The 27,928-nt window shown below is 43.9% G+C and overlaps 3 protein-coding genes across 4 annotated transcripts; 2 read left to right on the top strand and 1 right to left on the bottom strand.

Annotated features, from left to right (window-relative positions):
• LOC128738459 (ubiquitin carboxyl-terminal hydrolase 5) lies at window positions 1-2,957 on the top strand. Its single transcript, XM_053833607.1, has 3 exons — window positions 1-289; window positions 376-2,560; window positions 2,617-2,957. Exons 1-3 carry the CDS (start codon window positions 194-196, stop codon window positions 2,787-2,789), a joined length of 2,454 nt encoding a protein of 817 aa, XP_053689582.1. The 5' UTR covers window positions 1-193; the 3' UTR covers window positions 2,790-2,957.
• LOC128738461 (phosphoserine phosphatase) lies at window positions 2,834-27,341 on the bottom strand. 2 transcript variants are annotated; one of them, XM_053833610.1, is made up of 5 exons: window positions 27,047-27,341; window positions 10,908-11,279; window positions 10,567-10,847; window positions 10,340-10,504; window positions 2,834-3,180 (listed from the first exon to the last, which is right to left on the bottom strand). In XM_053833610.1, the coding sequence occupies exons 1-5, from the start codon at window positions 27,139-27,141 to the stop codon at window positions 3,098-3,100; spliced, it is 996 nt and encodes a 331-aa protein (XP_053689585.1). In that variant the 5' UTR covers window positions 27,142-27,341; the 3' UTR covers window positions 2,834-3,097. The 2 variants fall into 2 exon arrangements, with proteins under 2 accessions (XP_053689585.1, XP_053689586.1); XM_053833611.1 differs by lacking the exon at window positions 27,047-27,341 and adding an exon at window positions 25,138-25,374.
• On the top strand, window positions 11,731-13,941 carry LOC128738460 (beclin 1-associated autophagy-related key regulator). The gene is made up of 3 exons (XM_053833608.1): window positions 11,731-12,231; window positions 12,302-13,356; window positions 13,416-13,941. Exons 1-3 carry the CDS (start codon window positions 12,035-12,037, stop codon window positions 13,673-13,675), a joined length of 1,512 nt encoding a protein of 503 aa, XP_053689583.1. The 5' UTR covers window positions 11,731-12,034; the 3' UTR covers window positions 13,676-13,941.
• Window positions 27,342-27,928: the final 587 nt, after the last annotated feature.

The raw sequence follows: 27,928 nt of genomic DNA, 5'->3' as shown, positions 1-27,928 counted from the left end.
TGTTTGCGTGCGCGTTATTAGCGGCCCCAAGTGCATTGCATTTCAATTGAACCGCGTTCAGCTGCATCATTTTGTTTTCTTTTTCCTCTGTCGTATCGATACGGAAAGGCGCTTGTGTAAGGGAAAAAAAGTGATTTGGCAGATTTTCTAGCAAGAGTCGCACCGTTCGGGACAAACGTTCAATCAACAAACAATGGATGTACTGCAGAAGTATCTTGGCCTGATCAGGGTGCCGTGCGGCAACGATAACGTTTACAAAGAGGAGTGTGTTTATTGTTTCGACAATCCGGTAAGTAAGTGGGTCGGGGGCCTTTTCTCTTTTGTTGGTTATGACAAAGCTCATGACTAATTGGATTCTGTTTCTGTTTGCTACAGGAATATTCTTCCGGTTTGTACGTAAATCTGACGACTTTCCTCGGATTTGGCGAGCCATACGCGAGGGGTTACGCGGAAAAAACTGGCAACCGAGTGTTTCTGCATCTGAAGCGGGACAAGATTGAGGTGGCAGAATCGCCAGAAGAAGGACCGGAGAAAAAGATAACCCGGCTGGCTATCGGAGTCGAGGGTGGCTACAATCCGTCCGAGCAGAAAAAGTACGAGTACAAGGAGCACTACAAGGTGATCATCCTGCCGGATGGGGTTTGCTTCGGCTATCCGAATCAGGAGTTACCACTGCTCGTTCAAAACGCAGTGGAAGCCGTACTAACCGCGGAAGCAGCTTCCGTTAAACGGGAAAGAGAACAGCTGACCGGTACATGGGACGGCGAGGTCCGTCAGGTTTCCCGACATGCGGAAAATCTGCTGCAGTTGGATAATGGTCGAAAGATTCCACCGACCGGGTGGAAATGCGAACAGTGCGATTTGACTAGTAATCTGTGGTTGAATTTGACCGATGGGTCGATTCTGTGCGGACGTAAGTTTTTCGATGGTTCCGGTGGAAATGAGCACGCTTTGAAGCATTTCCATGAGGTCGGCTATCCGCTGGCTGTCAAGCTTGGAACGATTACCAGTGAGGGGAAGGGAGACGTTTACAGCTATCAGGAGGACGATATGGTGGAGGATCCGTACTTGGTCAAGCATTTGGCACACTGGGGAATCAACGTTGGTCAGCTGGAGAAAACGGAAAAGTCTATCATCGAGTTGGAGTTGGATTTGAATCAGAAGGTGGGCGAATGGGGTATTCTGTGCGAGACGGCCAGTAATTTGAAGCCGATCGCCGGTCCGGGTTTGACAGGGATGAGAAATCTTGGTAATTCTTGCTATTTGAACAGTGTCATGCAGGTGATGTTTACTGTTCCGGATTTTATCCGACGGTTTGTTGAAGGCGGGAAGGAGTATTTCAATGCCTATCCTGCTGATCCGGCAAATGATTTCAACATTCAAATGGCTAAGCTTGGAACGGGCTTGTGCAGTGGTCGATACAGCGTACTGACGGAGAATAGCATGGATACGGTTGATTCAGGAGCGGGAATTGCTCCCACTATGTTTAAAGCATTGATTGGAAAGGGTCATCCGGACTTCTCAACCAAGCACCAGCAGGATGCGCAAGAGTTCTTTTTGCATTTGATTAATACGCTACAAAAGCATAGTCGCCACCAGACGAATCCGTCTGACGCCTTTAAGTTCTGCATTGAGGATCGAGTTGAATGTTGCGCCAGCGGAAAAGTGATGTACAATCGGCGCGACGAATGGTGTCTACCGTTGCAGATTCCTCTAAACCTGGCCACCAACATCGCCGAAGTTAAAAAGTACGAAGAAGATCTCGCTCTGGCGGAAAAAGAAGGTCGGCGACTTGATCCGGATGCTTTGGTGCGTCCCAAAATTCCTCTCAGCGCTTGCTTGGATGCTTTCGCTAAGCCGGAAACTGTCGAACAGTTTTACAGTTCGGCTATTAATGCCAGAACAACGGCCAAAAAAACGACCAAACTAGCCACCATGCCAGACTTTTTGATGCTGCATTTGAAAAAGTTTACTCTTAAGGAAAACTGGACTTCAGTCAAGTTGGACGTTGCAATTGACATTCCCGAGATACTTGATTTGGAAACCCTTCGCGGTACGGGAAAGAAACCGAACGAGGAAGAGCTGCCGGAGCTGGCTGAGAAGGCTCCGACTCCTCCGCCGATGGATCCGGCAGTGATGCAGCAGTTGACCGACATGGGATTCCCCCCGGAAGCCTGCAAACGAGCGATCTTTTTCACTAAAAATTCCGGTGCCGAAGCGGCAACGCAATGGATTATGGAACATATTGCCGATGCTGATTTTACCGCTCCATTCGTTCCGCCGGGGACGGATGTCGGCAAGAACAAATCCGCAGCTGCTTCTTCTTTCGTGCCCGACGCAATGGGACTGGAGATGCTGATGGGAATGGGTTTCACCGAGCTGCAAGCCTCCAAGGCTTTGAAGGAAACCCAAAACAACACCGAACGGGCGGTCGACTGGATCTTGTCGCATACCGATGAGCTCGATAGTTTGGCCCTGGGTGGTGCACTGGAAGAATCCTCGCAAGCGCAGGCCAGTTGCTCCACCTCGAGTGCAGCGCAATACCGGGACGGAACTGGAAGTAGGTTCCATCCAGCTACGTTGAGACTGACATTATTTAAACTTTTTGCTTTACAGAATACAAACTGGTGGCATTCATCTCTCATATGGGCACCTCCTCGCAGGTTGGTCACTACGTTTGTCACATCCTCAAGGACGGCCAGTGGGTGATCTTCAACGACAACAAGGTGGCGATTTCGCAGAGCCCACCCAAGGAGCTTGGCTATCTGTATCTGTACCAGCGAGTCTGAGGGGCATTTTCTTTCGAACTTTCGGGCCAATGAATGCACTCTACAATTACACTGTTTCCTCTGTTTATTGATTTTCTTAAGCTAATACGTTTAACGCTAACTTATTGTCTATCAACCGAGAACAAGAAAAATAATTAAACATCAATCAACAACACAACACTCTTCACGGATTAGTGGATTCGGCAAACTCACAATGCTCTCTGATACGAATGCGAAAGAAATATGTCGACTTAACTAATAAGCTAGCGGGTTATTTACAGGCGGGGGGGCTTTCGTTGGTTCGGTGGCACTTGGCGCTTCTAGATTGTTTACCACAGGAGATCGCCGAAATTCGTCACGTAATATGTCGCCCGTTTCTGAACTTCTTCGCGTACCGCGTTGCCACCGTAGCCTGGAAGAAAATAACAAATTTACTTATTAATTTTTTCGATGGTTGCCATTCAATAACATAGTAGGCCCTGCCAACATCGTCAAAGAGACGAGGAGAACGGAGAATGCCTATCACAAACGTGAAAAAATTGCCGATCGATCTCAGTAAGCCAAGAAAAGTTTAAGCTCTGACATTTCGTGGCGAGAAGAAAACCAATTCTTACGGAGGTAGGGTAGATGATCCATTAGTTGCGCCACTAAGCACAATATAACTTCATTTTGCTTGTTTATTGAGGTATATGCTTCAATTAATGCTTGTGGGATTTAAATTTATTAAATACAAGGTATTTGTCACAAGGCAAGATAATTGCTTTCGTTGTACGAGAAGATTTATAAAGAAAAAATGAATTTTCCGATTCAATTATATTGTACCAACAGTTGCGCTAATGTTTCCTTAATTAAGTTTGATGTTCCTTTAATTGTGGTATTCCATATACATTGCTAGGTTGCTAAGTGAAAAAACATCGTAGCAAAACTATAGATGAGCGCCTATAGTTGTGCTCTTCAACAGCGCGTTAGATTTTGGAAAATTGGCATTTTAGCAAATAATGCTTTAATTTTAAATGGTGTAGTCTAACTACCAATACTTCTAAAAACCTGTTTTATATAATGAATGTTATTTTTTTTGTCTAAAATGCTACGGTGACGAAAATATGCATTAATAATGAATAGTAGCGCAACTATTGGTACTACCACAACTATTAGATCAACTACCCTATAGCTAATTTTATGGTGATAGAAAATCAGTTTGGTGTTAAAAGTTTAAAATAATCTGGAGAACAGATTGTGATTTTACAATTTAAAAATTTTCAGGTAAGTTTACAAGTGAACAAAAAATCAGTGGGATATTGTCAGTGGGTACAAGACAAGACCACATGGCAGCAAAAATCTTCGAAACATTAGGAAATTGTCAAATCAGAAAATTAATTAGAAAACTGTTTTCTTCTTTTATCGAACAAATTTCTCTGTAATTTTTCGATTCGAAAATGTCGATTTAACTCTTCAATGACAAATTTTAAGATTTTAACACTTCTAGTAGGGACTGATTAGGCTTCAAATGCTTAATAAAGGCGGTGCAGTTTGCATGAACTTATTTTCCGATGATCGAGCTCTGTCATCTGAATATTTCGAATCAACTCTCCCATGAGAAAAATTGATAGCCTTGATAAATGGCCGGTTCTTCGCCTTCAAAACTCACAACCGTATACCAATCTCCTCGGCCAAATATCAGGTAGCTAGATAACCGGCAGTCTGTCGAGAACTACGTGAGAATACTGGACGGCGCAATGCCTTCTTCCGAGGAGTTAGGTGCCTTAAACCTCGAAGCTGGCTGGGGCAGAATACGCTCGCTCGCCCATTGTAGACTGATTGGTTTAATGGGAAATGGCAAGAAGCGTTGAAGAGAAAAAAAATAACCTGGAAAAATTGTTTGAGCGTTGCCACTAGGGAGAGCTTGGCCAACTGACGAAGAACTTGTTAAGGCCGTTCGTATTTTGAACCGAAGTTGACATACTTAAAAATTGTTACGAAGCTTTAGAGATACCGCTAGTTTCCATCTTTAGTCTTTCTTGGCAATGCCAATTATTTCCTAGTATCTGTATTATATTATAAGTATTATATATTCCCGGTGTTCAAGAAAGGTGATAAACTCGAAAGTTCTAGAAACTATTGTATACGATCGTCTAAAAAAACTGAATTTCAACTGCACAGCATGGGGTCTTCTCCAGCAGATCCGTAACTACCAATTTATTAGTGTTCACTTCATTTTACTTTAGCCTCCAAGAACACGGCCATACGTAGTACCTTCTTCCAGCATAACCTCTACCATCGGTACACCTGGAGATCACCCAGCCAGACAGAATCACAAATCGACCACGTTCTGATAGATGGTCAGTACTTTTCAGATATTATCGACGTCAGAACCTATCCAGGCGCTAACATTGATTCGGATCACTACCTAGTGGAACAGAAGCGGAGGCAGCAAACCCGACTCTTCAAGGAGAAGAAGCGCCACCAAGAGGAAGAAGGAGTGCAAAGAACTCGAACAACTGTACCGCTTTCACGACACACGGAAGTTCTCATCTCGATCTCGCAAAGGCTTTGTGACGCGTGCCGAAATGTGCAGAGATAAAGATGGAGGTATCTTGACTGACGACCTTACGGTGATTGAAAGGTGGAAGCAGCACTACGATGAACACCTGAATGGCGTGCAGGCGGCAGACCAGGATAGCGGAGGAAGTGACCACATTGGTGTAGCAAGCAACGAAGATGTGCCACCCCCATCGATAAGGGAAGTTAAAGAAGCCATCCAGCGGCTGAAGAACAACAAAGCAGCGGGAAAGGATTGCATTAAAATGGACCCGGACAAGTTGGCCGGCTGCCTGCATATCAACTGATTGTCAAGATTTGAGATACGGAACGACTACCGGAGGAGTGGAAGGACGGGGTTATTTGCCCTATCTACAAGAAAGGTGATGAGCTGGATTGTGAGAACTACCGAGCCATCACTATCCTGAATGCCGCCTACAAAGTGCTGTTCCAAGTCCTCTTTCATCGACTATCGCCAATAGCCAATATATTTGTGGGAAATTACCAGGCCGGCTTCATGAAGGGTCGGTCTACAACGGACCAAATCTACACCCTGCGGTAGATCCTCCAGAAGTGCCGCGAATCCCGAGTTCCCCTGTTCATCGATTTCAAAGCCGCATATGATAGCGTAAACCGACAATAGTTATAGAAAATTTTGGACGAAAACGGCTTTCCGGGTAAGCTTACTAGACTTATCATGGGTACGGTGGATGGGATCCAGTGCCGTGTGAGAACCTCGAGTGAATTGTCGGACCCATTCGGACCTCGCAAGGGACTTCGACAAGTAGATGGTCTTCCCTGCCTGCTATTCAACATTGCGTTTGAAGGTGTTATAAGACGAGCGGCGATCGAAATGCGGAGCACGATTTTCAATAAATCCAGTCAATTTATCTGCTTTGCTGACGCCGTGGATGCTGTCGGCAGAACCTTTGAGGCGGTGGAAGATCAGTACACCAGACTAAAACGCGAAGCAGAGAAAATTGGATTGAAGATAAATACGTCTAAAACGAAGTATATGCTGGCGGGCGGGACCGAGCGCGGCAGGGCCCGCTTGGGCAGTACCGTGGTAATCGACGGGGATGAGTTCGAGGTAGTTGACGAGTTCGTATACCTTGGCTCACTGGCAACAGCCATGAATGGCAAGTATGTTTATTCCTCAAATCATCAAAGCGTTGATCCCTGCTCCGCTTCTAGCCGTCCGCCTGACCTACCCGGTGATCCAGTTTCCGGCCCATCGGTATCTCTTTAATCACTCCCTCGTCAGGTTCCTCAAGCTGCTCTTTTGTTAACAATATACTACCAGAATGTTCGTGGATTGAGAACGAAGACCAAGGACTTTCGCTTGGCTCTCTCCTCCAGCGACTATGACGTCATTGCGCTGACTGAAACCTGGCTTAGCAGCGACGTGTTAAACTCTGAGATTTCGTCTGACTACGAGATCTACCGTCTGGACCGTAATCCTGCTACGTCTCAGCTCCTGCGGGGCGGTGGCGTGCTGATAGGCGTTAAGAAGCACCTGCGACGAAAGTTGGTTCCCTTGGCTAACGCAAACAGTTTGGAGCAAGTCGCGGTGTGCGTATCATTGCCAATGCAGTCTGTATATATATGCTGTGTCTACATTAGACCAAACTCAGACCCACTTGTGTACTCTGATCATGCATCCTGTGTGCAACAACTATGCGATATCGCTAAATCGACTGATGCAGTCATTGCATTGGGTGACTACAACTTGCCTATGCTCTCGTGGGAATTTGACGTCGACATGCACTGTTATATTCCAATTAACGCCTCGTCTGAACAAGAAATGGTCCTGAATCAATCCATTCTAGCATGTGGGTTACAACAGATTCAGGATATTCGTAATGTGAATGACACACTACTTGACCTGGCTTTCGTTAGCGACACTGACAAAATTGAACTCTTCGAACCGCCCAGTGGAATTTTAAAACTTGTCGCTCATCATAGACCTTTTATTGTTAAATTTGACTACATTCGGGCTACTGAAGACTTCGCTACAGTTCGCTATTACTATGACTATGACTCCTGCGATGAAGCTGCAGTTCATACACGCCTTCAATCCTTAGACTGGACAACAGTTTTAGCAGATTGTGACGTTGACTACGCTGTTTTCCGGTTTTATGATGTGATCTTCGATATCATCCACGACTGTATCCCTATTAGACAAAAACTGCCCCGAGTGCAATTCAGCCAATCTTGGTGGACCCCTGAGTTGCGAAATCTTAGAAACAGATTACGAAAAGCCAGAAAACGGTTTATTAAACTACGATCAGAGGAAAACAAGCAGCTACTTCGCGACATGGAAGAGTTTTACTCCAGCCGGTTGAACACTGTATTCCATGAGTACGTGTTGCGCAATGAGGCGAACGCAAAACGGGATTCATCGACTTTTTGGACTTTTGTGAAGAAGCTTAGACGTAATGGCGGTCGATGTCGATGTTTTCTTGAAAGAAGCTCGCGCGGACTCCGCGGTGGCTGCTACTGAACTTTTTGCTAAGTTCTTCAAGAGTGTGTTCTCGAACATTCATCCTACTCATACGCCGGATGAACATCGGGATTGGCTGACCGGCATAGCGCATTACAACATCTATCTGCGACACTTGATTGTGTCCATCGAGGATGTGAAACAAGCACTTTCGTCCGTAGATTCCTCAAAAGGTCCTGGTCCAGACAGTCTGCCACCATCGTTCATTAAACAATTTGCCACACTAGATTTCACTAGATTGTGGTATTTTTCCAACAATGTGGAAAGTCGCGTCCATCACTCCTATACACAGGACTGGAAATGCCCCCGACATTGAGAACTATCAAGGAATTTCAATTCTGAGCTGTCTCCCCAAGGTTCTTGAAAAGATGGTCTATGATGTGTATCATGCAGTACACCCGATAATTTCGGAACACCAACACGGTTTTATGAGAAAACGGTCTACAGCCACGAATTTGATGGTCTTCTTCAACTCACTAATCACGAGCATTGAAAAAAGAAGACAGGTCGATGCGATATACATCGACTTCAGCAAGGCATTCGACAAAGTTCCACACGCACTGGCAGTAGAAAAAATTAGGTGTGTGGGGTTACCAACCTGGGTAACACAGTGGATCCAATCATACCTTACCGAACGCTCTGCTTTTATCAGCATCAATGGTACTAATTCGGCTTGTATCGAGGTGCCATCCGGTGTGCCTCAAGGCAGTCATCTAGGACCCTTGACTTGGTATTTGTACTTTTTGTTAACGAACTATGCAGCCGTTTGAGCTGTTCTAAACTTATGTTCGCAGACGACTTAAAGATATTCCGTGAAATTAAGTCCGCACTTGATGGGTGCGCTCTTCAAGGCGATATTAATTCTCTCTCACGATGGTGCACTCTGAACGGCATGGAAGTTAACGTCACGAAATGTTGCGTCATATCTTTTAGCCGCCTACGTGACCCCCTGCAAAACGATTACACTATCGGGCAAAACCATTTACGTCGAGTACAGGCTATTAAGGATTTGGGCGTTACTATTGATTGTAAAGCTAGGTTCAATGATCACATCTCTACAATAACAGCTAAGGCTTTCGCAATTCTAGGTTTCGTGAAAAGAAACACTAAAGCATTCCAGGATATATACGCACTTAAATCGTTGTACTGTGCACTTGTCCGCAGCATTCTGGAATACGCTGTTGTTGTATGGGCTCCATACCATGCTGTGCATATCAATAGATTAGAGACTATCCAAAAAAATTCCTGAGATACGCTCTGGGTTTTCTGCCCTGGGACGATCCTTTAAATCTACCGGCCTATGGGGAACGCTGTAAACTGATCGACCTGCATTCGTTAGCTGCGAGACGGAAATTATTGCAAAGACTTTTTGTTTTCGGACTACTAAACGGAGATGTTGATTGCAGCCAAGATTGCAGCTCTCTTTTAAACCAAGTTAACATCCATGTCCCCCGAAGGCAACTCCGGAATCTTACCCTTCTGTGGCAGCCTTCTCATCGTACAAACTACGGGTACAACGAACCTTGGGCCATGTGCTTCCGTGTCTTCAATGATGCTGGAGACGTGTACGATTTCGACATTAGTAAAATTATTTATAAGCGTAGGATACAACTATTAGACTAAAACAAATTGTCTGTACAACTCTAAGTTGAAGATAATATAATATAATAAATAACAGAAGACACCAATACCAGCCGTGAGATTAAAAGACGTATTATCAGCGGAAGTCGGACCTACTACGGACTCCACAAACACTTGCGGTTGAACAATTTGAGCTCCCGTATAAAGTGCACACTGTACAAAACGCTAATTAGACCGGTTGTCCTCTACGGGCACAAAAAGTGGACACTGCTAGAAGAGGATCTACAAGCACTCGGAGTTTTCGAACGGCGGGTGCTAAGAACCATCTTTGACGGAGTGTAAGAGAACGGTGTATGGAGGCGAAGAATGAATCACGTCGACGAGCTCGCGCGTCTCTTCGGCGAACCAACTATTCAGAAAGTGGTTAAAGCTGGACGGTTACGTTGGGCAGGACATGTTGCTAGGATGTCGGACAACTATCCTGCAAAAATGCTTTTCGCATCGAATTCGGTAGGAACAAGACGAAGAGAAGCACAGCCAGCGAGGTGGTAAGACCAGGTGGAGCGAGATCTGGCGAGCACTGAGTGCCCGCGGAACTGACGATCAGTTGCCATGGACCGTAACAGATGGAGAAATTATACTGTGCAGGCCTTGTCGTAAGACGTTAGACCAATTAAGTAAGTAAGTAAGTAAGTCATTTTACTTGTACGGCAATGAACGGAGTCTCCAGATTAACGCTGTGTACACTGATCTGAAGGCAGAATTTGATCGTTTCGATCATGCGATGTGCTAAATGTGATAAACTCGGAGTATCTGTCACGATGATAGCTTGGAAAAAATCGTACAAAGCTGATCAGTTTTCGAGATAGATTTTTTTGAATGACACCCTATCTAGCTAATCCTTGCCGTACAAGACGTAGTCCTATACGTCACAATCACATTCACTTACCAATGAAATAATCGGCCGGTGGGCTAGCTTCCAAATCTGTCATACCGTCGCCAATCATCGCCACCACCTTGTTGTTCTTGAAGCGACTCTTGATGATCTTGATCGCTTCGCCTTTACCGCCGGATTTGGACGTCACCTGCGTGGTATCGAAACCGGCGTAGGTTCCTGTAAGCGACGAAACCATGGTTAGTCTGATAAGCGTTAGTTAGTCACAGAAAGCAACACACCGTTGAAGTAGAAATACAACTTATTAGCAAACAGATTGCACAGGGGAATCTCCAGTGCATCGGCAACCGGCTCGATCAGGCAATCAAATCCACCGCTGACCAGGTAGATCTCGGCACTGTTCTGCCTCAGCTGGTCGATCAGCTCTCGGACGCCGGCGGAAATCGTGCTCGGGTGCGTCTTGAGAAATTCGCGAATCTGTTTCTGCGAAGGTTTGATGATGTCCAGCCGTCGCTTCAAGGCTTCCTGGAAGGTCATGCTACCGCCCATGGCTTCTTTGGTACTGAAACAATTTAAAAAAAATTAGCTTCCGCCAGTTAATGGGAGATAGGTCATTTCGTACAGTGCTGCCACCTCGGCGCCTTTGCCGCAGAACTGCGCCAGCTCATCGATACCCTCCTCGGTGATAACGGTCGAATCGACATCGAAGCAAACGATTTGTGCCTTGCGGAGCATATCACGTGCCTCCTGCGTCCGCTTGGCGTGATCCGCCACCGGTGCCCTGTCGTTCGTCATCCGGACGGCGTTACTGCTTCCGTTCCCGAGCGTGGCGGATGTGTGTTTGAGCGCTTTGCAAATCGGTGCCGCCGGTAGACTGTTCCGCCTGGTTGCCGCGACGTCCACTACCGCTGCGGAACCGTTCGCTAGGGTCACCGGTGATACACCAGCAGACGACTCGGTGGCCGATATTGCCACCAGACTGCCGAAAAGTGCGCTGTAAAAAAAACGAATTTGGGAGAATCATTAGTAAATTTATTATCATAAAACTCGATAAAGATTTTTTCAGCCTTGCTTAATGAACTAGAAAATTAAAAAAAGTTAAAAACTTGCCGTAAGACGTAGTCCTACGTCAAAACAATTTTACGAAAGCAAACTGTTAAGCCACGAAAATATTTATTATCGGTCATTTAAAATTTAAATCACGACAAAGGCTACATCCCTGTTTCAATAACTTTCACCAATCCACTCACAGCTGAGTCTCCAGCTGATCGCTTTGCGAATGTGTACGTGTGTGAATTCATGCCTCATTTGACAGCAAACTTCATAAACAACACGACACGAGCAGCGAGCAGGGTGGGCAGATATCAGCGTTCTTTGTTTCGCACCCGCCGTGCATCGCACGTTGGTTCCGTGCGCACTCGTTTAGTCTCGCTTTAGCAGCCGTCGCAGCTGGTATATTGTTGTCATTCGTTCGTGATTTTTTGTTCGTCAGTCAAACGAAAAGCGCAGTGAGAAGTGCGACGTAGGTTTGGTTTTTCGCATCCATCAAGGTGGGGGTCGTCGTCAGAGGAAAAAGCTGTTTTATTCCATTTAATTTTTACGCTTTTGTGCAGTCAAAAGTGTGTGATCCTTGAACCATTCCGTGCAGAAAAATCAAGCCTATCAAAAGTGAAAACACCCCGGAAAGGCTTATATAAAATTGTGCGCAGTTTCATCATCTATCATCGTTCGGTTCCCTCCAGCGACGAAATGGCCATCAGTTTAACGTCGGAAGGTGGTGCCCCGGAAAATTTCCACATATCGTTCGGCAACGATGACGACGTTTCGAACCTGAGCGCTGGTTCGATGCGCTGCCCGGTCTGCAGCTACTCGAAACGAAATTTCCACTGCCGGAACTGCATCCGAAATGGGGACTTTCTGCACTCGTCTCACCACCTGCTGGAGAGGTGATTAATCGACAAGACAAAGAAAGGCGGCGTTTGAAAAACACTGAAATATGTTTTTTAATCGTTTCAGATTTTCGGAGAAGCAGCTTCGCTACAAGAACCTCCAAACCGCTCACGCCATCCTGGAGGACAAATGTGTCCACTTGATGGCTCGCAGAAGACTCGGCTGTCAGTTGCGTGCCGAAATCAAACGAAAGTCGGAGACTATTGAAAAAATGCGCGTGGTGATGGTTAAGAAACGGGAGAATTTGGTACGGTTGCAGTCGCTGAAGAAAGAATATCAAAACTCAAACCGTCAGCTTCGGATGAAGCTGCCTCTGTGCGACGATCAGGTACGAAAGCTGGGCGATTACGTCCTATCGAAGCTGGAGGAAAGCGAAAGACGGCGGGAATGTCTGCAGCAATTGCAAAGCAAACTGCAAATAATAAAACGGGACAACATCGAGAAGCTGATCAAATACATTTTTCCGATTTCGCAAGCGATCAGCAATAAGAGCAGCTTCTCCAGCAGTGATGGAGAAAGCAAAAACAGGATTAGTGAAATCTCGGAGGCAACGCGAACGGCGTACGTGCGGGGGAAGTGGGTCCTCCAGGACAGTTTCGGTGAGATTCAACACATAATCGTTGCTCCGGTTCTGCCGGGGAACGGAAATTATTCCGCTTACAATGACTGGGCAACGGTAAACCCGGCAACCGATGTGAGTTCCAGTGCAATGAAAAATGAAGACCCCATCAAAACTATGGCAAGCAGAAATCCAGCACACACCATTGCTGGGGCTCTAACGTACGCCACACAACTGGTTCAGATCATGTGCTTCTATTTGGACGTACGTCTCCCGTATAAGGTTTCCTACGGCGACTTCTGCACAACGGCCCTTTCGGAGGCCACCTTTAATCGAAAAGTTGCTCGGTTGAATGCAAACATTCTGTATCTGTGTTACGCGCAGGGTTGCCGGCTGGCTGAGCTACATCCCACTCACACGTTGGAAAACCTTCAACGGATGCTGAATCCGACCCAGGCCGATCTGGGTCGGTTCGGACCGACGGACAGAAACCTTTGCCTGAATGATCAAATAGATGTATTAACACTGAACCTGGGTGTCGGAGAGGACTCCGATTCAGATGGTAAAATCAAAAACTGCTTCTAATTTAGATGGTGTTAATATTGAACGCTAATTTTTCAGAAGAATCAAGCCTCCACCAGGAGTGGGAAGCCGTTCCGAGCAATCTGCCAGCTTCGGTGGAGGCCGATGCGTTGCTTCTGGTGGGGACAGCCACACAGCAACCGTACAGCAATACTCATCGATTCCAGCAGCAGCGACCGCAGGCACAGTATCTCAATCATCACCGTCCGCAGGTGACGGCGGCGACGACGACGACGAGTCTGATGACCAGCGCGGTTGCTTCCGTGACCTCGTTCTGGAAGGGCTGGACGGGCAAATGAGTTGTCAGGTGAGTGAGATCATACAGAGAGAGAGAGAGAGAGCCAGAACAAGCGTTTAGATATGTGATAAGCACCTAAACTGATGGAAAGATTTACAAAAGCTAACTTTAATTACCGAATAGACCACGCCTTTGAAACGTGGACGAAGTGTGAGACAAATGCTTCTAGCGAATTATATTTTTTTTTACATTTAATCATAACTAATAAAATTGATTATTCGGCATTTCCTATTCCTAGACTAGCAGATAACTAAGTTAAGCGTTACTGGTTCCGAAACCCCGAATAAGGAATAAATAGTTATTTTTCATAACTGAATTTCCTAGAAGCGCTCATGTTTTGGCTGACTTTCACCGCATCTTTACTCATACAAGATTTGTGTACACGACAGCACTAAACTGCGCTTAGCTGCTCCTGATAAAATCAAGAATTATTCGTGATGATATCACCAGCCACAGCACAGCTTTGCCAAAAAGAGACTTATTCTACAAGCGGCTTTTAGACGCCACAGATTTAATCAACCCTTCATCGTATTTTGGACCGTAAACGGATAAATCTACAAGAATTAACAGTCTTCAAAAGCGACTTCTAACCGTTTTTGAGATGAGCTTTTTAGCAAGCAATTTTTTTCAGTTGCAAAACATTGCTTCTCGCCACAGCACCGTGGATTTTTCCCTAGCAGATCTACCGTTCGATTCAATCAGACCGTTCGTGTCATCAAACCTTATCTGCTGGTTCAAGTCCCACAAGGCAGTAATTTAGGCACATTACTGTTTTTCAACGATGTGTGTCAGTCTTTACCGGATGGTTGCCGATCTTCTGTATACCGAGAAAGGCTGGGAATTAGTAAAGCGGATAACCGGTTGCTTTCTAAAGACGAGTAAAGAAACCTCCAGACAGCAGATCAATGGCCCTATACGACGATGAGAATGTCTAAATCGACGAATGTAGAAGGACGACACTATTTCCCATACACTACTTGCGATTACTTAGCCGTAGGCTACATTAAAAACTACAAGGTATATAGCCCTAAGGGTTGTACGAAAGGGTGACGTAGGACTGTGTCATATAATACTCATTATATTGATAACATGTTTTAATCGATGAAGTATAACTTTATGTCTGATCATTAAATCAAAGACTAATGTAAACTGCATTTCTGGCATATGCATATTTGAGTATTTGTGAGTATCATTGTTTGAGTGTTTATTTGTAAAAGAAGAGCGAAATATTCTGATTTAATTCTTCATTGAATCAATGGTGATTTTGAAAAAAACCGTTTGAAATTGTTTGGTGGCCCTGAAAAGAACTATTTTTGAGCTGATAGCACTTCTTAAAAATCAGTACTATAATTACTGTTGCCAATATATAGATGGGTGTCGCTATTCGGTCCTTTAGACTTTAGGATGATGGTTGCCCGCTAATAAACAGGAGTGATAGGAAATGCCAAATCACTGTAAAGTAGAAATGGATTAGTTTTATCAAAATACTGACCGTCCGTCAGTGAGATCGTGCGGTAAATGAGCAGACGGCGAACCTAGTGTGCGATTTTATAATCACTGGCACTGCCGTTGCTACTTGTAAGCTAGTGTAGGTATGGGAGAAACCAGATCGGCTGCTGCTGCTGCTCAAATAATTATCCGAATGGAACGTTAATCATTTAGGAAGTGTAGAAAAATCTTTCCATTCTTCAATTACTATAGTTCTTATAAGAACTGTTTAAGACCACAACGGCTCACTGCTGAATTTGCTGCCCGTCAGTCGATCCGTTTCCATTTGCCTTCAGTGTTGGTTTGCGAAAATTACCGCCAAAATGCCATTGGGTTTGCCTCGAATTGTCATCGAAGATGACTTTAATTGCCGCAAAAGTCCTTGGATTTGCCTCCAATTGCCGCCAAAATGCTATCGTTTTTACCTCCCAATTGCTATTGGTGTTGCCTCCGATCGGTGGTGTTGCCGCCAAATGCCGTTGCTTTCGCCACCAATAGCCGTCGATGGTAAATACTGACCGTCTGTCAGTGCGATTGTGAGATGAATGAGCAGACGGCGAACCAAGAGTACCATTTTATTATAATCACTGGCACTGCCGCTGCTGCTTGTAAGCTAGTGTAGGTGGTGGGGGAAACCAGATCAACTGCTGCTGCTGCTCGAATGATTATCCGACGCTGATTGAGCAAGCATTTCCCATGTTACCATGGTATACCGCAAAATGGAACGTTAACCATTTTAGAAAATGTAGAAAAATCTTTCCATTCTTCAATTACTATAGTTCTTATAGGAACTGTTTAAGACCACAACGGCCTGCTGCTGAATTTGCTGCCCGTCAGTCGATCCGTTTCCAGTTGCCTTCAGTGTCCGATAGCCGTCGATGATAAATAAAATGCTGACCGTCCGTCAGTGCGATAGTGCGATAAATGAGCAGGCGGCGAACCAAGTGTACCATTTTATAGTCACTGGCACTGCCGCTGCTACTTGTAAGCTAGTGTAGGTGGTGGAGGAAACCGGCTGCTGCTGCTTAAACGATTGTCCGACACCGATTGAGTAAGCTATCGAACAAATTCGCATGTCTGCGATGGGGAAAATGCAAAATGTAACGTAAAGTGCATCGTGTGGGATTCACGTTGGCCATTGCCCGCTGATTCCGCTTGTCTTCGGGGTCGGTGTTGCCGTCAATAGCCATCGATGTTGCCAATTGGATTGGAAAAGGGGTGTGGCTTACAAAGTGGTCTCAAAGGTTATCATTTGGATCCAAATCCTTTGGTGTATCTAATTGTCGTCCATGCCTGTGAAGCTAGGCGATCACCAGGGAAATGTATGGGAAAATTCGGCCTTAAAACTTTACACACATTTTCACTATTTAGCGTATAAAAAATTATTAATAATATGTTACTATAAAATTGCTGGACATTTTATCTATCCAACGACATATTAACTGTTATGTTTCGTTCAGTAGTATAGTAGCTATTAGCGTTTGAAATATTTCATTCAAACGTTACACTTCTATTTTTCGTTTTTACAAAGTGCTACCCAGTCCCAGTATAGTAAACATAGTCCTATGTCAAAAACTCACTGCCAGAGGAGGTAGAATGAACTAACAACCCAGTTTAGTACCTTCTAGTGTTCCCAGTCTGTGAACTCTAACAAATCTGGAAAGCGAGGACTCTCTTCCGTCGGTTCTGGTACGGTTTCACGAATTCTGAGTTTGAGATTTCGATGACCTTCCTTCAAGTTTGGATGAAACCAAAGCTCAGCACTTCTTACGCTTCTTTTGGAAGACGAACGCTTCGGATGCGAGGAAGAGGAGGAGCGAAATTATCACAAAATATATTTCATCGCAAACGAAGTGGAACTTCACTTCGGAAACTCAATTGTTTTCCCATATGGGTGGAGCTTGGGAAAGAATGATTCGTACGGTCAAGCGAAACTTGCAGAAGCTGCTTTCAAATGGTCTACCATCAGACGAAACACTGCGAAGCATCCCGATAGAGGTATCGCCGTAGATGACGATCAGTCTCCTGTATGGACCCCTAATCACTTGATGATTGGTTCGTCAAATGGGATGCTTTCAAGGCCCTGCATCGATAACAGCCCTACGCGATTGAAGCGAAATTGGCGTTTGTCGCAGAACGTAGCGAACCAGTTCTGGGTACGATTGGTTCTCTACTGTTAATCAACAACATTCTAATCATCGTCGAAACCACGTTTTCTCGCAACTGCTGGTTAAATAGACGAGTGATTGCCACCAAGCTGGCACTAGACCGGCAAGTTAGATCAGCTACGAAATAAACTGCTTACGGGATATACGAACGACCATCCGTCAGGTTGACAAAACTGTCAAACGATATTTGCCAAAGAAGAAAAATATTAAAAGCTGAACGTACTAATTGTAATAAACTAAGTGTAGTCCTCAGCAGTAAACCATTCTTTTCCTAGTCTAAATGCGCAACATTCTAGCGACGAGGATGAGATGTGAAACCCGCGTTCACAATCACCTCTTCAACCTGTGGCACGTTGCCCTGGGCACGGTCTGCAACAACGTCACGACAGCAACCGACAACGTTCAATGGTTGAAAATATCGTTTCCGCAACTGTTTTCGGATTCACTGGGTTGCTGCAATAAAACAGAAGCAAAACTTTATGTGAAGCCGGATGTTCAGCCCGTTTTCCGTGGATCACACCTCGGCGCTATAAATTTGTATGACAAATTTCTCTTTCACTTCTTAAAAAGGATTCAAAATGGAACTGGGATGAGAGCTGCCAACGTTCGTTTGAGCAATTCAAAAGTTTGCTCCGTTCAGATCTGCTGCTTGCACACTACGACCCTAACCTCGAAACGATCGACAGCGTTACGGTCAACTGCTGCTACTAACAAGGACAAGCTGCTTCTGGAAGTGATTCAACACGCACAAACTGGTTGGCCTAAATCGATTAAGCAAGTCAATAATGATCTCCGAAGGACTTTCTCTCGTGCGAGGTTGCCTCACGCTAGCTGGTCGAATCGTTGTGCCGAAAGTGTACCATCAACCCGTACTCAAGGCCATCCATAAAGGACACCCTGGTCAAGAGCGGATGAAGTCGGTGACGATGATGATTTCGTCGTGGCCACAAGCTAGTCATCCCTGGCAACGGCTACACGTGGATTATGCTGGTCCTTTTAAAGGACACTATTTTCTGGTCATTGTCAACTCCTACAGTAAGTGGCCAGAGATCAACCATCACCAGTAGGACGACCATCGAACTACTTTTTGAAACGTTCGCTCGGTACGGACTGCCAGAAACTGTTGTCAGCGATAATGGAACGCAGTTTTCTTGCAGCCAATTCAAAGAATTCTGCGAGTCACTTGGCATCGTGCACATACGCACCGCTCCGTATTACCGGCAGTACAATGGACAAGCGGAGCGCTTTGTGGATACTCTGAAGCGAGGCTTAAGGAAAATAATGCCAGAAACGCAAAACTCCCGCATTTCCCGTTCTCTGCACATTTTCTTGTCCGCTTACCGGTCAACACCAAACAAGTCAGCTCCGAATGGACTGTCACTGGCTGAAGTTTTGATGGGGAGGACACCGGACAACATTGGATTTGCTGAAACCACCTGTAGATTTCGTTCTCCAGAAAAATCAGCACATGGAAAATCAATTCAACAGACACCAGATCACACACCAATCAACTCCGTGCTCGTGGGAACACTAAAGTCGAGGTCCATATGGAAGAAGCTTCATCGAACCATCATCTGCCGTTACATATCCTGCTGCAAGTGTTCAAGTTCATCGAAGGGTCGTCGACCGCTGCAGATCAACCGGTTCCTGCTGCGCCACGTCTACCGTGGGATAACCGCCCACTTGTTCCGCTCCGTCGGTCCACTCGGATCCGCCGGATACCCACTAGATACAACCCGTACTTCTACAGATAAAAAGGGAGATGTTGAGGCCCCTTTAGGTATGGAAAAGCAGGCATCGAGCGGCTACTTTCTACCAGAGCTGTGGCACCACCAACGAGCTGGGAACCGGCTTTATAGTACTGGGAAAGATGCGCCAGCGTGTGATTGGTTGGCAACCGATCAACGCAAGGATGTGCAAGTTGAGGATTAAGGGCCGTTTCTTCAATTACAGTATCATCAATGTGCATTGCCCACACGAAGGGAGACCCGATGATGAGGAGGCGTTCTACGCGCAGCTGGAGCAGGTGTATGATGGCTGTCCGCGACGTGACGTGAAAATCGTCATCGGTGACATGAACGCGCAGGTAGGACGGGAAGCTATATATAGACCGGTAATCGGGCTAAACAGCCTGCATGCCGCAACGAATGACAACGGCCAACGATGCGTAAATTTTGCAGCCCCCCGCGGAATGGTAGTCCGAAGTACCTTCTTCCCCCGCAAAGATATCCACAAGGCCACCTGGAGATCACCAGACCAACGAACAGAAAACCAAATTGACCATACCATGCGGTATCGAAATCCGTACAGCTTCGAAATCCGTACACCTAATACAATTTGCTTGATTATATGTATTAAAAAGTCTAAATGCAAAATATTAATAATAGGCCTAGACTCGTGGTTTATTAGCATTACGTCAATGTCAAAATATAGGTAGTAGGCCATCAAATACAAGTAATAAAAATTAAATCGTTAATGCCTATCAGATTTCCCTCTAAATTGGCTGTGTTGTTAGCAATTTGCTAAGAAAATAACTTCCAATAAAATGAAGTGTAAAGCGCACTTGAAGTAATTTTCCTATTTAAAATCCCGAAAATCAATTTGAACTAAAGGTGTTTATCGTTCTACAGCTTAATTTCATTCATTATGGCATTGAAATAATATTTATTCATCATAATTAGTACTGTGCGGATTTTGATTCAGTTTTACTAGTTGAATCTAAATCCGTACACCTGTGCAGTATCCTTAGTAATCCAACTCTATTTTATTTTTTGCCAAACAAAATGGAAATAACTAAAGCTAAATATATGTCGATAAACTGGAAGATGGCAATTACGATAATACATGGTGGATAATCCTTTAATAAAAGTATCGAGATAGTTTAAGTTCCGGTTACTACGATAAGAGCTACTATATTGAATTGGTACTCTCGAAATACCGGAGTCTCTTGTGCAATTTTTCAGCTTTCCGTATAATTTGCAACAAAAATAAAAAAAATGTTATATATTGTTTATAAGTGAAGTGAATTTACTCTAAAATGTTAAAAAAGCCTAATATTTCCTGAGGCATAAGGAAAAGAATGTAAGAACATTTAACACAAACGAGGTTTTGTTACAAGTGGGATGGATAGAGGCAATATCTAATCAGTACCAAACCTGATATTTTAACTTTCCGACCGAAAATGAACAATTACCCATAATTTGGCTTAAAAACAAAAAGATTGATTCCTTGTAGTGTTCCTACTGTGCGTGTGAACGACTCTTAGATGAGCCGAACTAAAATACAATGCGTCAATTATCGAGAAAAGCATATTTTATAAAGAAATTAGTCAAATAAAGAAAAACAACTTAGCCACAAACTTTAAACTCATTTCGATCAAGCTTACACGGATTTAGATTCAAAATTATGCGGACTTTGATTGATTTTTAACATAGTGTACGGATTTTGAGTCACAGGTGTACGGATTTTGAATCAGGCATAAAAAAGTGTACGGATTTTGAATCAAGAGATGCACATTTTGATCTCGTTTTTTTATAACTAGGATTAATTTTAGCCTCCTGTTATTCCAAATAACGTTAAAATGAGCATTATACTGTCAAAAGAAAACATGACGAATTGCTTATTACAATATCATAATTTTATATTGACCATTTAAAATTATCTAGCTCTTAGGTGTACGGATTTCGATACGGCACGGTATTCTAATCGACGGTAAATTCTTCTCTGATGTTATAAACGTTCGCACCTACCGCAGTGCGAATATAGATTCGGATCATTTCCTAGTTGCAGTTTGCATGCGCTCAAAACTCGACGGTGCATAACACGCGTCGAAGTCGTACGCCGCGACCCAACATCGAGCAGCTACGAGTCACCGGAGTTGCCCAGGAATACGCGGCAGCTGGAAGCAGCGCTACCAACGGAAGAGCAACTTGGCGCAGCAACTCTTGAAGATGGTTGGAAAGGCATTAAGACCGCCATCGGTAGCACTGCACTAGCGGCACTAGGTACAATGAATCCGAACCGAAGAAACGATTGGTTCGACGGCGAATGCGAGCAATTAGTGCAGGAGAAGAATGCAGCACGTGCGAGGATGTGCCAAGGCCATGTGCCAAGGACCAATGTTTGATGCTAGCGCTGCTTCGACGCACTATGGATCCTCTCCATACAAAAGCTGGACAAAAATAAACAAGTTGTCCGAAGATACTAAAATGCCACTTAGTGGTAATTTTGTGTACCTAAATCTATTTTTTGCATTTAAAATGTTCTAAAATTATCATATGAACGTCTAAGGTTAATTAAAATTTTTATCAATACTGTTAATCATATAGAGCGAAGTCCTGTATGGCCGGACAGGCCTCTATGATGCCTCTGATTGATGTTTTTAAATAAACATGAAACTCAGAAAACTGCTGGAAGAATATGTAAATTTACAAAGCTAACTGTGGTATTATTTATTTTTCTAAGTATCGGCTAAATGAGGTACACTCAAGTCACTTTTCACGCGAATGATGCGTTCCACGTAAATCGAAACAGCGTAAATTCCGAAATTCGCGTTAAGTACCGCGCAAATTTCAAAATCACGAAAAAACCCCGTAAATTCTTAAATTTGCGTAAAAAGCGATTTCAGTGTATATTAATTTTAGGTAAAAATACTAAAATGAGCAATTCTGTTAGTATTGAATACCATAGCAATAACAAAATGAAATATTAATTATTTTTTCTTATAATACTAAAAGGAGATATTCAATTAGTATTAAATATCATCTGAATAACTTAACGAGATATTTCTTTTTTTCTTAAAATGTCAAAATGAGATATAGATTTAGTATTGAATAGCATAGTAATACCAAACTGAGATATTCGATTGACGTCCCGTGTGCAAAAACATTTGATATTATTTAGGTATTGCAATAGCAAAATCAGTTATTATTTAAGTGTTTATAGAACATTTTTTAGCTATTATTTTAGCTATTTTACCTCTTATATCAACCTCATCAATACCTAATTCAGATATTCAGTTATTCACCCAAGAAATATCTGGATCAGGTATTCTTCAGTAATTTTCTCCTGCTCGGGTCGTGTTGCTTCAACAGAGGAACCAGACACTTCTGTAGGCACTCCATGAGGTAGATCTGCCCGTTTACAGTCCCGGTAGTCACGAACGGTGCAATCCGTTTGTCACATGAGCAGATCGCTTGCCAAATCATATTTTTCTTGGCAAACTTTGAAAGTTTCTGCCTCCTTATTTCCTCCGGAACACTAAATTTGCGCTGGGCGGTGAAGTAGCCCCGGAAGCTGCCGGAAGTCCGCCTTGAAGTAACATCGCTATTCTGTATTTCGAACGACTTGGTATTTCGAACGAAAGTTCTTTCGAACAAAATTTCCGCCAGCAAAATCAAATGGGCAAAACATCTCGTTCGAAGCAAGTCGAACGAAATAAAGACTCGTTCGAAATACAGAATAGAAGTGTAAGTCTCATCATACATGATGAGATAATGAGGCTTCGTCAGCATCTGGGTGTACAGTTTCCGAGCCCGTGACTTTCCCACCGTATTTTGCCGTTTGTCACGATTTAGAGCCTTCTGCACTTTGTACGAGTAGAATCCCTCCCGTTCCTTGGCTCTCTGAACGAAATACTTGGACGGAATCAACTTTTTGGCCACATTCCTGACCAGGGATGGAAAAAATTCGCTTCTAGCGATCAAGATCATAGGAGCGATCAGATTCAGATTCATTGACATCACTACTTACAAGCGACAAACACTTTGTCGCGATCCGCACAGATTATGACAAACCTCATGTCAGATCATGTTCATTGCATGATCGCGTTGAGAATAATAACAGATACAGACGATTGGTTGTGTGCATCGCATGAAACGCAGTACAAACAACATGTGTGACCTTTTTTCTCGCAGCTAGGTAAAATGTAACACTATGATCGACTGCTGAGACTGTTTAGAGAAGAAATCTTGTTATCAACGCTAAAGATTCACCGTTTGTCATGGTCTGTACGGATCGTGATCTGTGCGTGTGGCGATAACTCATAGATTTTATCAAAATCACTGATCTTCCATCCCTGTTCCTGACTAAAGCATTGAAATTCTCCTTAAACGCTTCTAATCCTGATCACTAATAGAACATACATTCCGACCGCATTTATCATTCTGTTCGATGCTCAGAATTTCGTAGTAATGTTTAACCACACGACTCACAGTTGAGTGCACGATTCCGAGTTGCTTTCCGATGTCCCGATAAGATAGGTCGGCTTTCTTTTCAAGAGAAAATACTGGATGGGTATTTTCTACAGCGTTTTTTCCATGGTGCAATTTGATCTGGGACACCCCCTTATTCTTGTCAGCCCAGCCAACTGTCAATCGAATTTTCCTGTGAACTGGATGCGGGGAATAGTTATCACTGTAACAAGAAAAGATGTCCAACTGAGCATGAAAACTGGCGCGGGATCACGCTGCACTGTATTACTCTTGAAGTATTCTGCAAGGTAATGCGCAATCGCATCCAGGAGAAGATCTAGGATATTATCCGTTTGTATTGTATCAGTACTTTTGGCTTAGGCAGCACGTTCTCTTTATTTATAGGGAGCTTTGTGCCCCTTGTAGTAAGCCGGAATGCGTGTCTACCGACCACATTACAACGCTCCGCGTCATATTGGAGCAAATCAATTCCAGGATTCTGCTCCGCTGGTGTTTGTTGGCTTTAAAAAAGTGTTTGACAACGATATGATCGTTTGACACAATGTCACTGACCCAGCCAACGCTGAATCGATATGCAGACCTGCCTAATGTAGTCAATGCAGTGAAATTAATTCCGATCGAGTTGTTTTCCCTCTTACTTTTTCTGGCGGATTTCTTTCTTCACAATGGCGGGACAACTGAGCAGGTGAAAACCTTTCAATATTTTGGTAGCCGGAAACCCCCGGATGGTGGTACTAAAACGAATATGGCCACACCGATCACGAAGACCCGGAGTAAGGTTCATGGCAAGGCGGTTTAGCCGGTGACATCCAGACTGTTGACGAGAATATTTTCTGAAGACAAGCGAATGCCATAACTGGGTGACAGTGGCAGTGGACAATTGGACATCCATGATTTCACCGTTTTGCACAAGTTTAAAACGTCTCAAGAGAAATTTCGGCGGCCTGTTTTGCGATCAGTTTTTTTAATACTTTGTTTCATGGTTTTCACTTCGTTTGCAATGTGCAATCCAATGTCGATCTCACATTTTCGTACTGTTGTAATTCAACAAAATCTTAGTTATTTCGAGTTGCTTATCTACAGTATGGAAAAATCAACACGTTTTACTCCGATTAGTAGTTCAGACTCTGAGGTTCAGACCACACCATTACAAACGCGTCGTTGACGCCTTGTTGTCTTGTTACTAGGCAGACCCAGACTGTCTGTTCTCCAGGCCTGCTTGGAGGTAGTTAAATATAGGCACTGAGATAAAATCAAAAATAACCTATTTTTAAACCTGTTTGTATTCCAAACAAGAGCAATTCAACCAACCGACTCTCAGTAACTCAGTTTTTGTGAACGTTTTCTAGCTTTCCCCGTTTATAGAAGAAAAACTTTAAAGTATGAAACAATAAATCGATAAATAAACCCACAACCAGTTCATAACAGAACTCTCCACCAAAGGTATTAACAGTTATTCGCGGCACTCGGAATAGGAAACTTCCACTGAACAGCGATAGGAATCAAGAGATTAAAAACTAAGGTCAAACCGCTTCGCGGTTTTTGTTTTGTTCCTGCAGTACTGGTACTTTTCACTAGTTCTATTTTCCACTCACCGATTCATTATGCTTTCAAATGATCAGGTAATTTCTCTGTTAACAACACACAGATGTTCAGTTTTTAGGTAAATATCACTCTCTTTCTTGACTGTATTTCTTTTCACTTTTCAAATATTCATGCAAAAACCGAAAACACGCTGTTCCCTTGGAGTTTAGTTAAAAAAATACTGAGCAACTTTAAAGCAAACGTCCTCGTTTGTGAAATTATAGTGCACGACTGATCGCAGCCCTCGATCGGAACCGCTCTTTATTTCGCTCGTTCTGATAACACGTTCAAACCATCAGCGCGACCGGTTGGTCAGCCGCCCTGATGATGATGCGGGGGAAAGGGAAAAGGGAGTAATCAGCGGTCGTCTCTCACGCCGGTACTCGGTGATGATGCGGTGAAGACATTCGATTGAACAAATATTTTGCTCCTTGAAAACCGCGCAATCAGTGTGTAGCGTGATGGAACAACACACTCGACGACGACGTAGTCGTCCGTCCGTCGATTATCATTATCATCATCACAACTATATGTAACCTAAATAGGCCCTTCGTCTGAAACTAGATGCACGATCAAGGAGGCACTGGAAAAATATCGCATCGCGTTCGCGTCTTGTTTTCGAAAACAGGCTCGTGCTGCGTCTGTTCTTCCTGCTGATGCAGCGCAGGCGCATGCTTTGATCGAGTCAATTGCATCATCCGCACTCGTCAGCGCACGCAGATTTGCTTCGAACAATAATATTATAATTGACCATGACGGACGAACCAAAGGGCTTCTAGTCGGAAACAGCACAGCATCAGTAGTGTTGTTGTCGTTGTTTTTGTTGTTGATTACACTTGGAGGGTGTGTACTGCCATGCCGCAAAACTGCCTTGACAACCAGTTGGAATAAGGCTTGCTCTGTGATTCGTTTCCACTTCATGCCTACCTCGTTGAGAGCAGCTTTCGACGGGCAGGTCTTTGAACCTCGTTATATTCAATGCAGATAATTGTGTTGTTTGTCGAGAAAATTGCCCACTTAAAAGTAGGAATCGCCGGAAGATCTAGGTCATTTAGATGCTACCGACCGACGGAAGGTGTCTGTGTCTGGGTGTGCAGTTGCAAATGGTTATTGCATTACATTGCACTGCAACACGGAGCACAGCTGATTGATTGGCCGCGAACTGGTGGAATAAACAAAGCAATCACAGCTTTTGCTCGAATATGAGGAGCACTATTTTTGTACAAATTTTGAGGTTTTGTAAACTGAAATAGCGCAGTTTTTTCTTAGATTAGGCTTTAGCCTAAATTAGTTTAACCGTTATCTTTGAGTTCTGTTTGTGCAGTTTATCGAACCATGGCCCTCAGATGACAAATATTTTTAAGGTCCGTGAGAGTTGCAAAAATACTATCCATTTAAAAAAGCTTGCCAAAACTTCATTGAGTACCCATTTTCGTGTCTTACTCTAATTCTCAATTCAAGTTTTCGCTACAAGAAACTTAATCCTAAAACCAACCGGTTGATGAACACAACACTTGACGTTGCATCACTCTTTTGCAGAGCTGATAAACGATGGAAGATTTTACCTTGCTCCCTGTAATGGGGTGTTTATGTGCGATTATAATCACATGTTTTCCAGCAAACAGCAAACATTTTTGTTGTTTTCGAACGGCAATCACTTGCACATGCTCTTTGCGCTGGCTGGCTGGCTGGCTGGTGGTGTTGCCTAGTGACTAAACGCGCTTTTTCTCCCCACTTTACTCTAAATAAAACTTCCGCTATTCTCGATCAGAATCCTAATCGTTCCACTCTAGCGAATGACTTAATCTGCACACAGCACAGACATTGCACTGTCACGCGGCCCGTGTTCGAGGGGGGCGATTCCACGATCAGATGTTTACTGTTTACTTGAAGTGGTCCGTAGAGTACACGTTCACTTACCGTCTCGGGGTTCCTTGATGGAATTGACACTGATGATAAGATTGGCCGAAGCTGTTGATAGTGAATCTAAGATAACGTTGTTTCGCCAGCAGCATTCAATTGAACACAAAAGTACACGCGCACAACCTTACACACGTTGCTTTGTCTGCCGGTCTGGCTGGATGTTATTGAAAGAAATTATTGTATTCTCGCTCCGATGGCTACTCCGAACACGCAAGCGCAACCTTTCTCGCGATCATATGTTTGCACTTTTCAACGATCGTGAAATGACTGAGCGCTGAATAACGAAAACGAGCGGATAGATATCAGATATCAGCGCAGAAAGCGCTGTACACAATGCACGGGTTATCGTACCTAGGTTCAACAAATTCACGATACATTAAACAACTACCGCTAAGGATGACAATGAGGAGTTTTACCCTCTGCACTTGATGCCTGTTTACGATAGACTGTGCGGTTACCCGGGCAACCGGAAAAAAATGTGTACCACTGTAACGCGTTCTCGTCTGCTACAGCAGCGTTACGTAGTTGCGGTTGACAACGGCGTTGCAACGGTTTTCAAGGTTTTCCTGGTTGATGATTGCGGTAGAATTAGCTGACTCAATCCACCTTGCAGTACAGCTTCAAGGGATTAGAAAAATGTAAAAACTATTTGAAATTTGCTTAAAAAGGTAAATGAAAGGTATAATGAAAAACCAAAATTTTCTTAAAACGCATAATTTAAATAAAAGTGCAGTAATACTGTTACGTCCGAATCACTTCCGGAAAAATGAAAAGAACTAGACGAACTAGGACTATTAATTTATTAAATAATGATCTTGATTTGACCCTACAAACGGCGAAATAAGAATGAAAAGATACGGACGGCTCGAACCTGATGAA

Source organism: Sabethes cyaneus, chromosome 2 (assembly GCF_943734655.1).
Source record: "Sabethes cyaneus chromosome 2, idSabCyanKW18_F2, whole genome shotgun sequence".
NCBI lineage: Eukaryota > Metazoa > Arthropoda > Insecta > Diptera > Culicidae > Sabethes > Sabethes cyaneus.
The sequence above is the reverse complement of the archived record's forward strand: the minus strand, read 5'-3'. Positions and strand labels throughout refer to the sequence as shown.

Excerpts from the sequence above, each read along its gene's own strand:
- LOC128738459 (XM_053833607.1), top strand. The coding sequence starts at position 194 with ATGGATGTACTGCAGAAGTATCTTGGCCTGATCAGGGTGCCGTGCGGC. Across the intron at positions 290-375 it reads TTTATTGTTTCGACAATCCG|GAATATTCTTCCGGTTTGTA; the intron begins GTAAGTAAGTGG and ends TGTTTGCTACAG. Across the intron at positions 2,561-2,616 it reads ATACCGGGACGGAACTGGAA|AATACAAACTGGTGGCATTC; the intron begins GTAGGTTCCATC and ends TTTGCTTTACAG.
- LOC128738460 (XM_053833608.1), top strand. The coding sequence starts at position 12,035 with ATGGCCATCAGTTTAACGTCGGAAGGTGGTGCCCCGGAAAATTTCCAC. Across the intron at positions 12,232-12,301 it reads TCTCACCACCTGCTGGAGAG|ATTTTCGGAGAAGCAGCTTC; the intron begins GTGATTAATCGA and ends TAATCGTTTCAG. Across the intron at positions 13,357-13,415 it reads AGAGGACTCCGATTCAGATG|AAGAATCAAGCCTCCACCAG; the intron begins GTAAAATCAAAA and ends CTAATTTTTCAG.
- LOC128738461 (XM_053833610.1), bottom strand. The coding sequence starts at position 27,141 with ATGCTGCTGGCGAAACAACGTTATCTTAGATTCACTATCAACAGCTTC. Across the intron at positions 11,280-27,046 it reads CATCAAGGAACCCCGAGACG|CGCACTTTTCGGCAGTCTGG; the intron begins GTAAGTGAACGT and ends TTTTTTTTACAG. Across the intron at positions 10,848-10,907 it reads GGCGCCGAGGTGGCAGCACT|TACCAAAGAAGCCATGGGCG; the intron begins GTACGAAATGAC and ends AAATTGTTTCAG.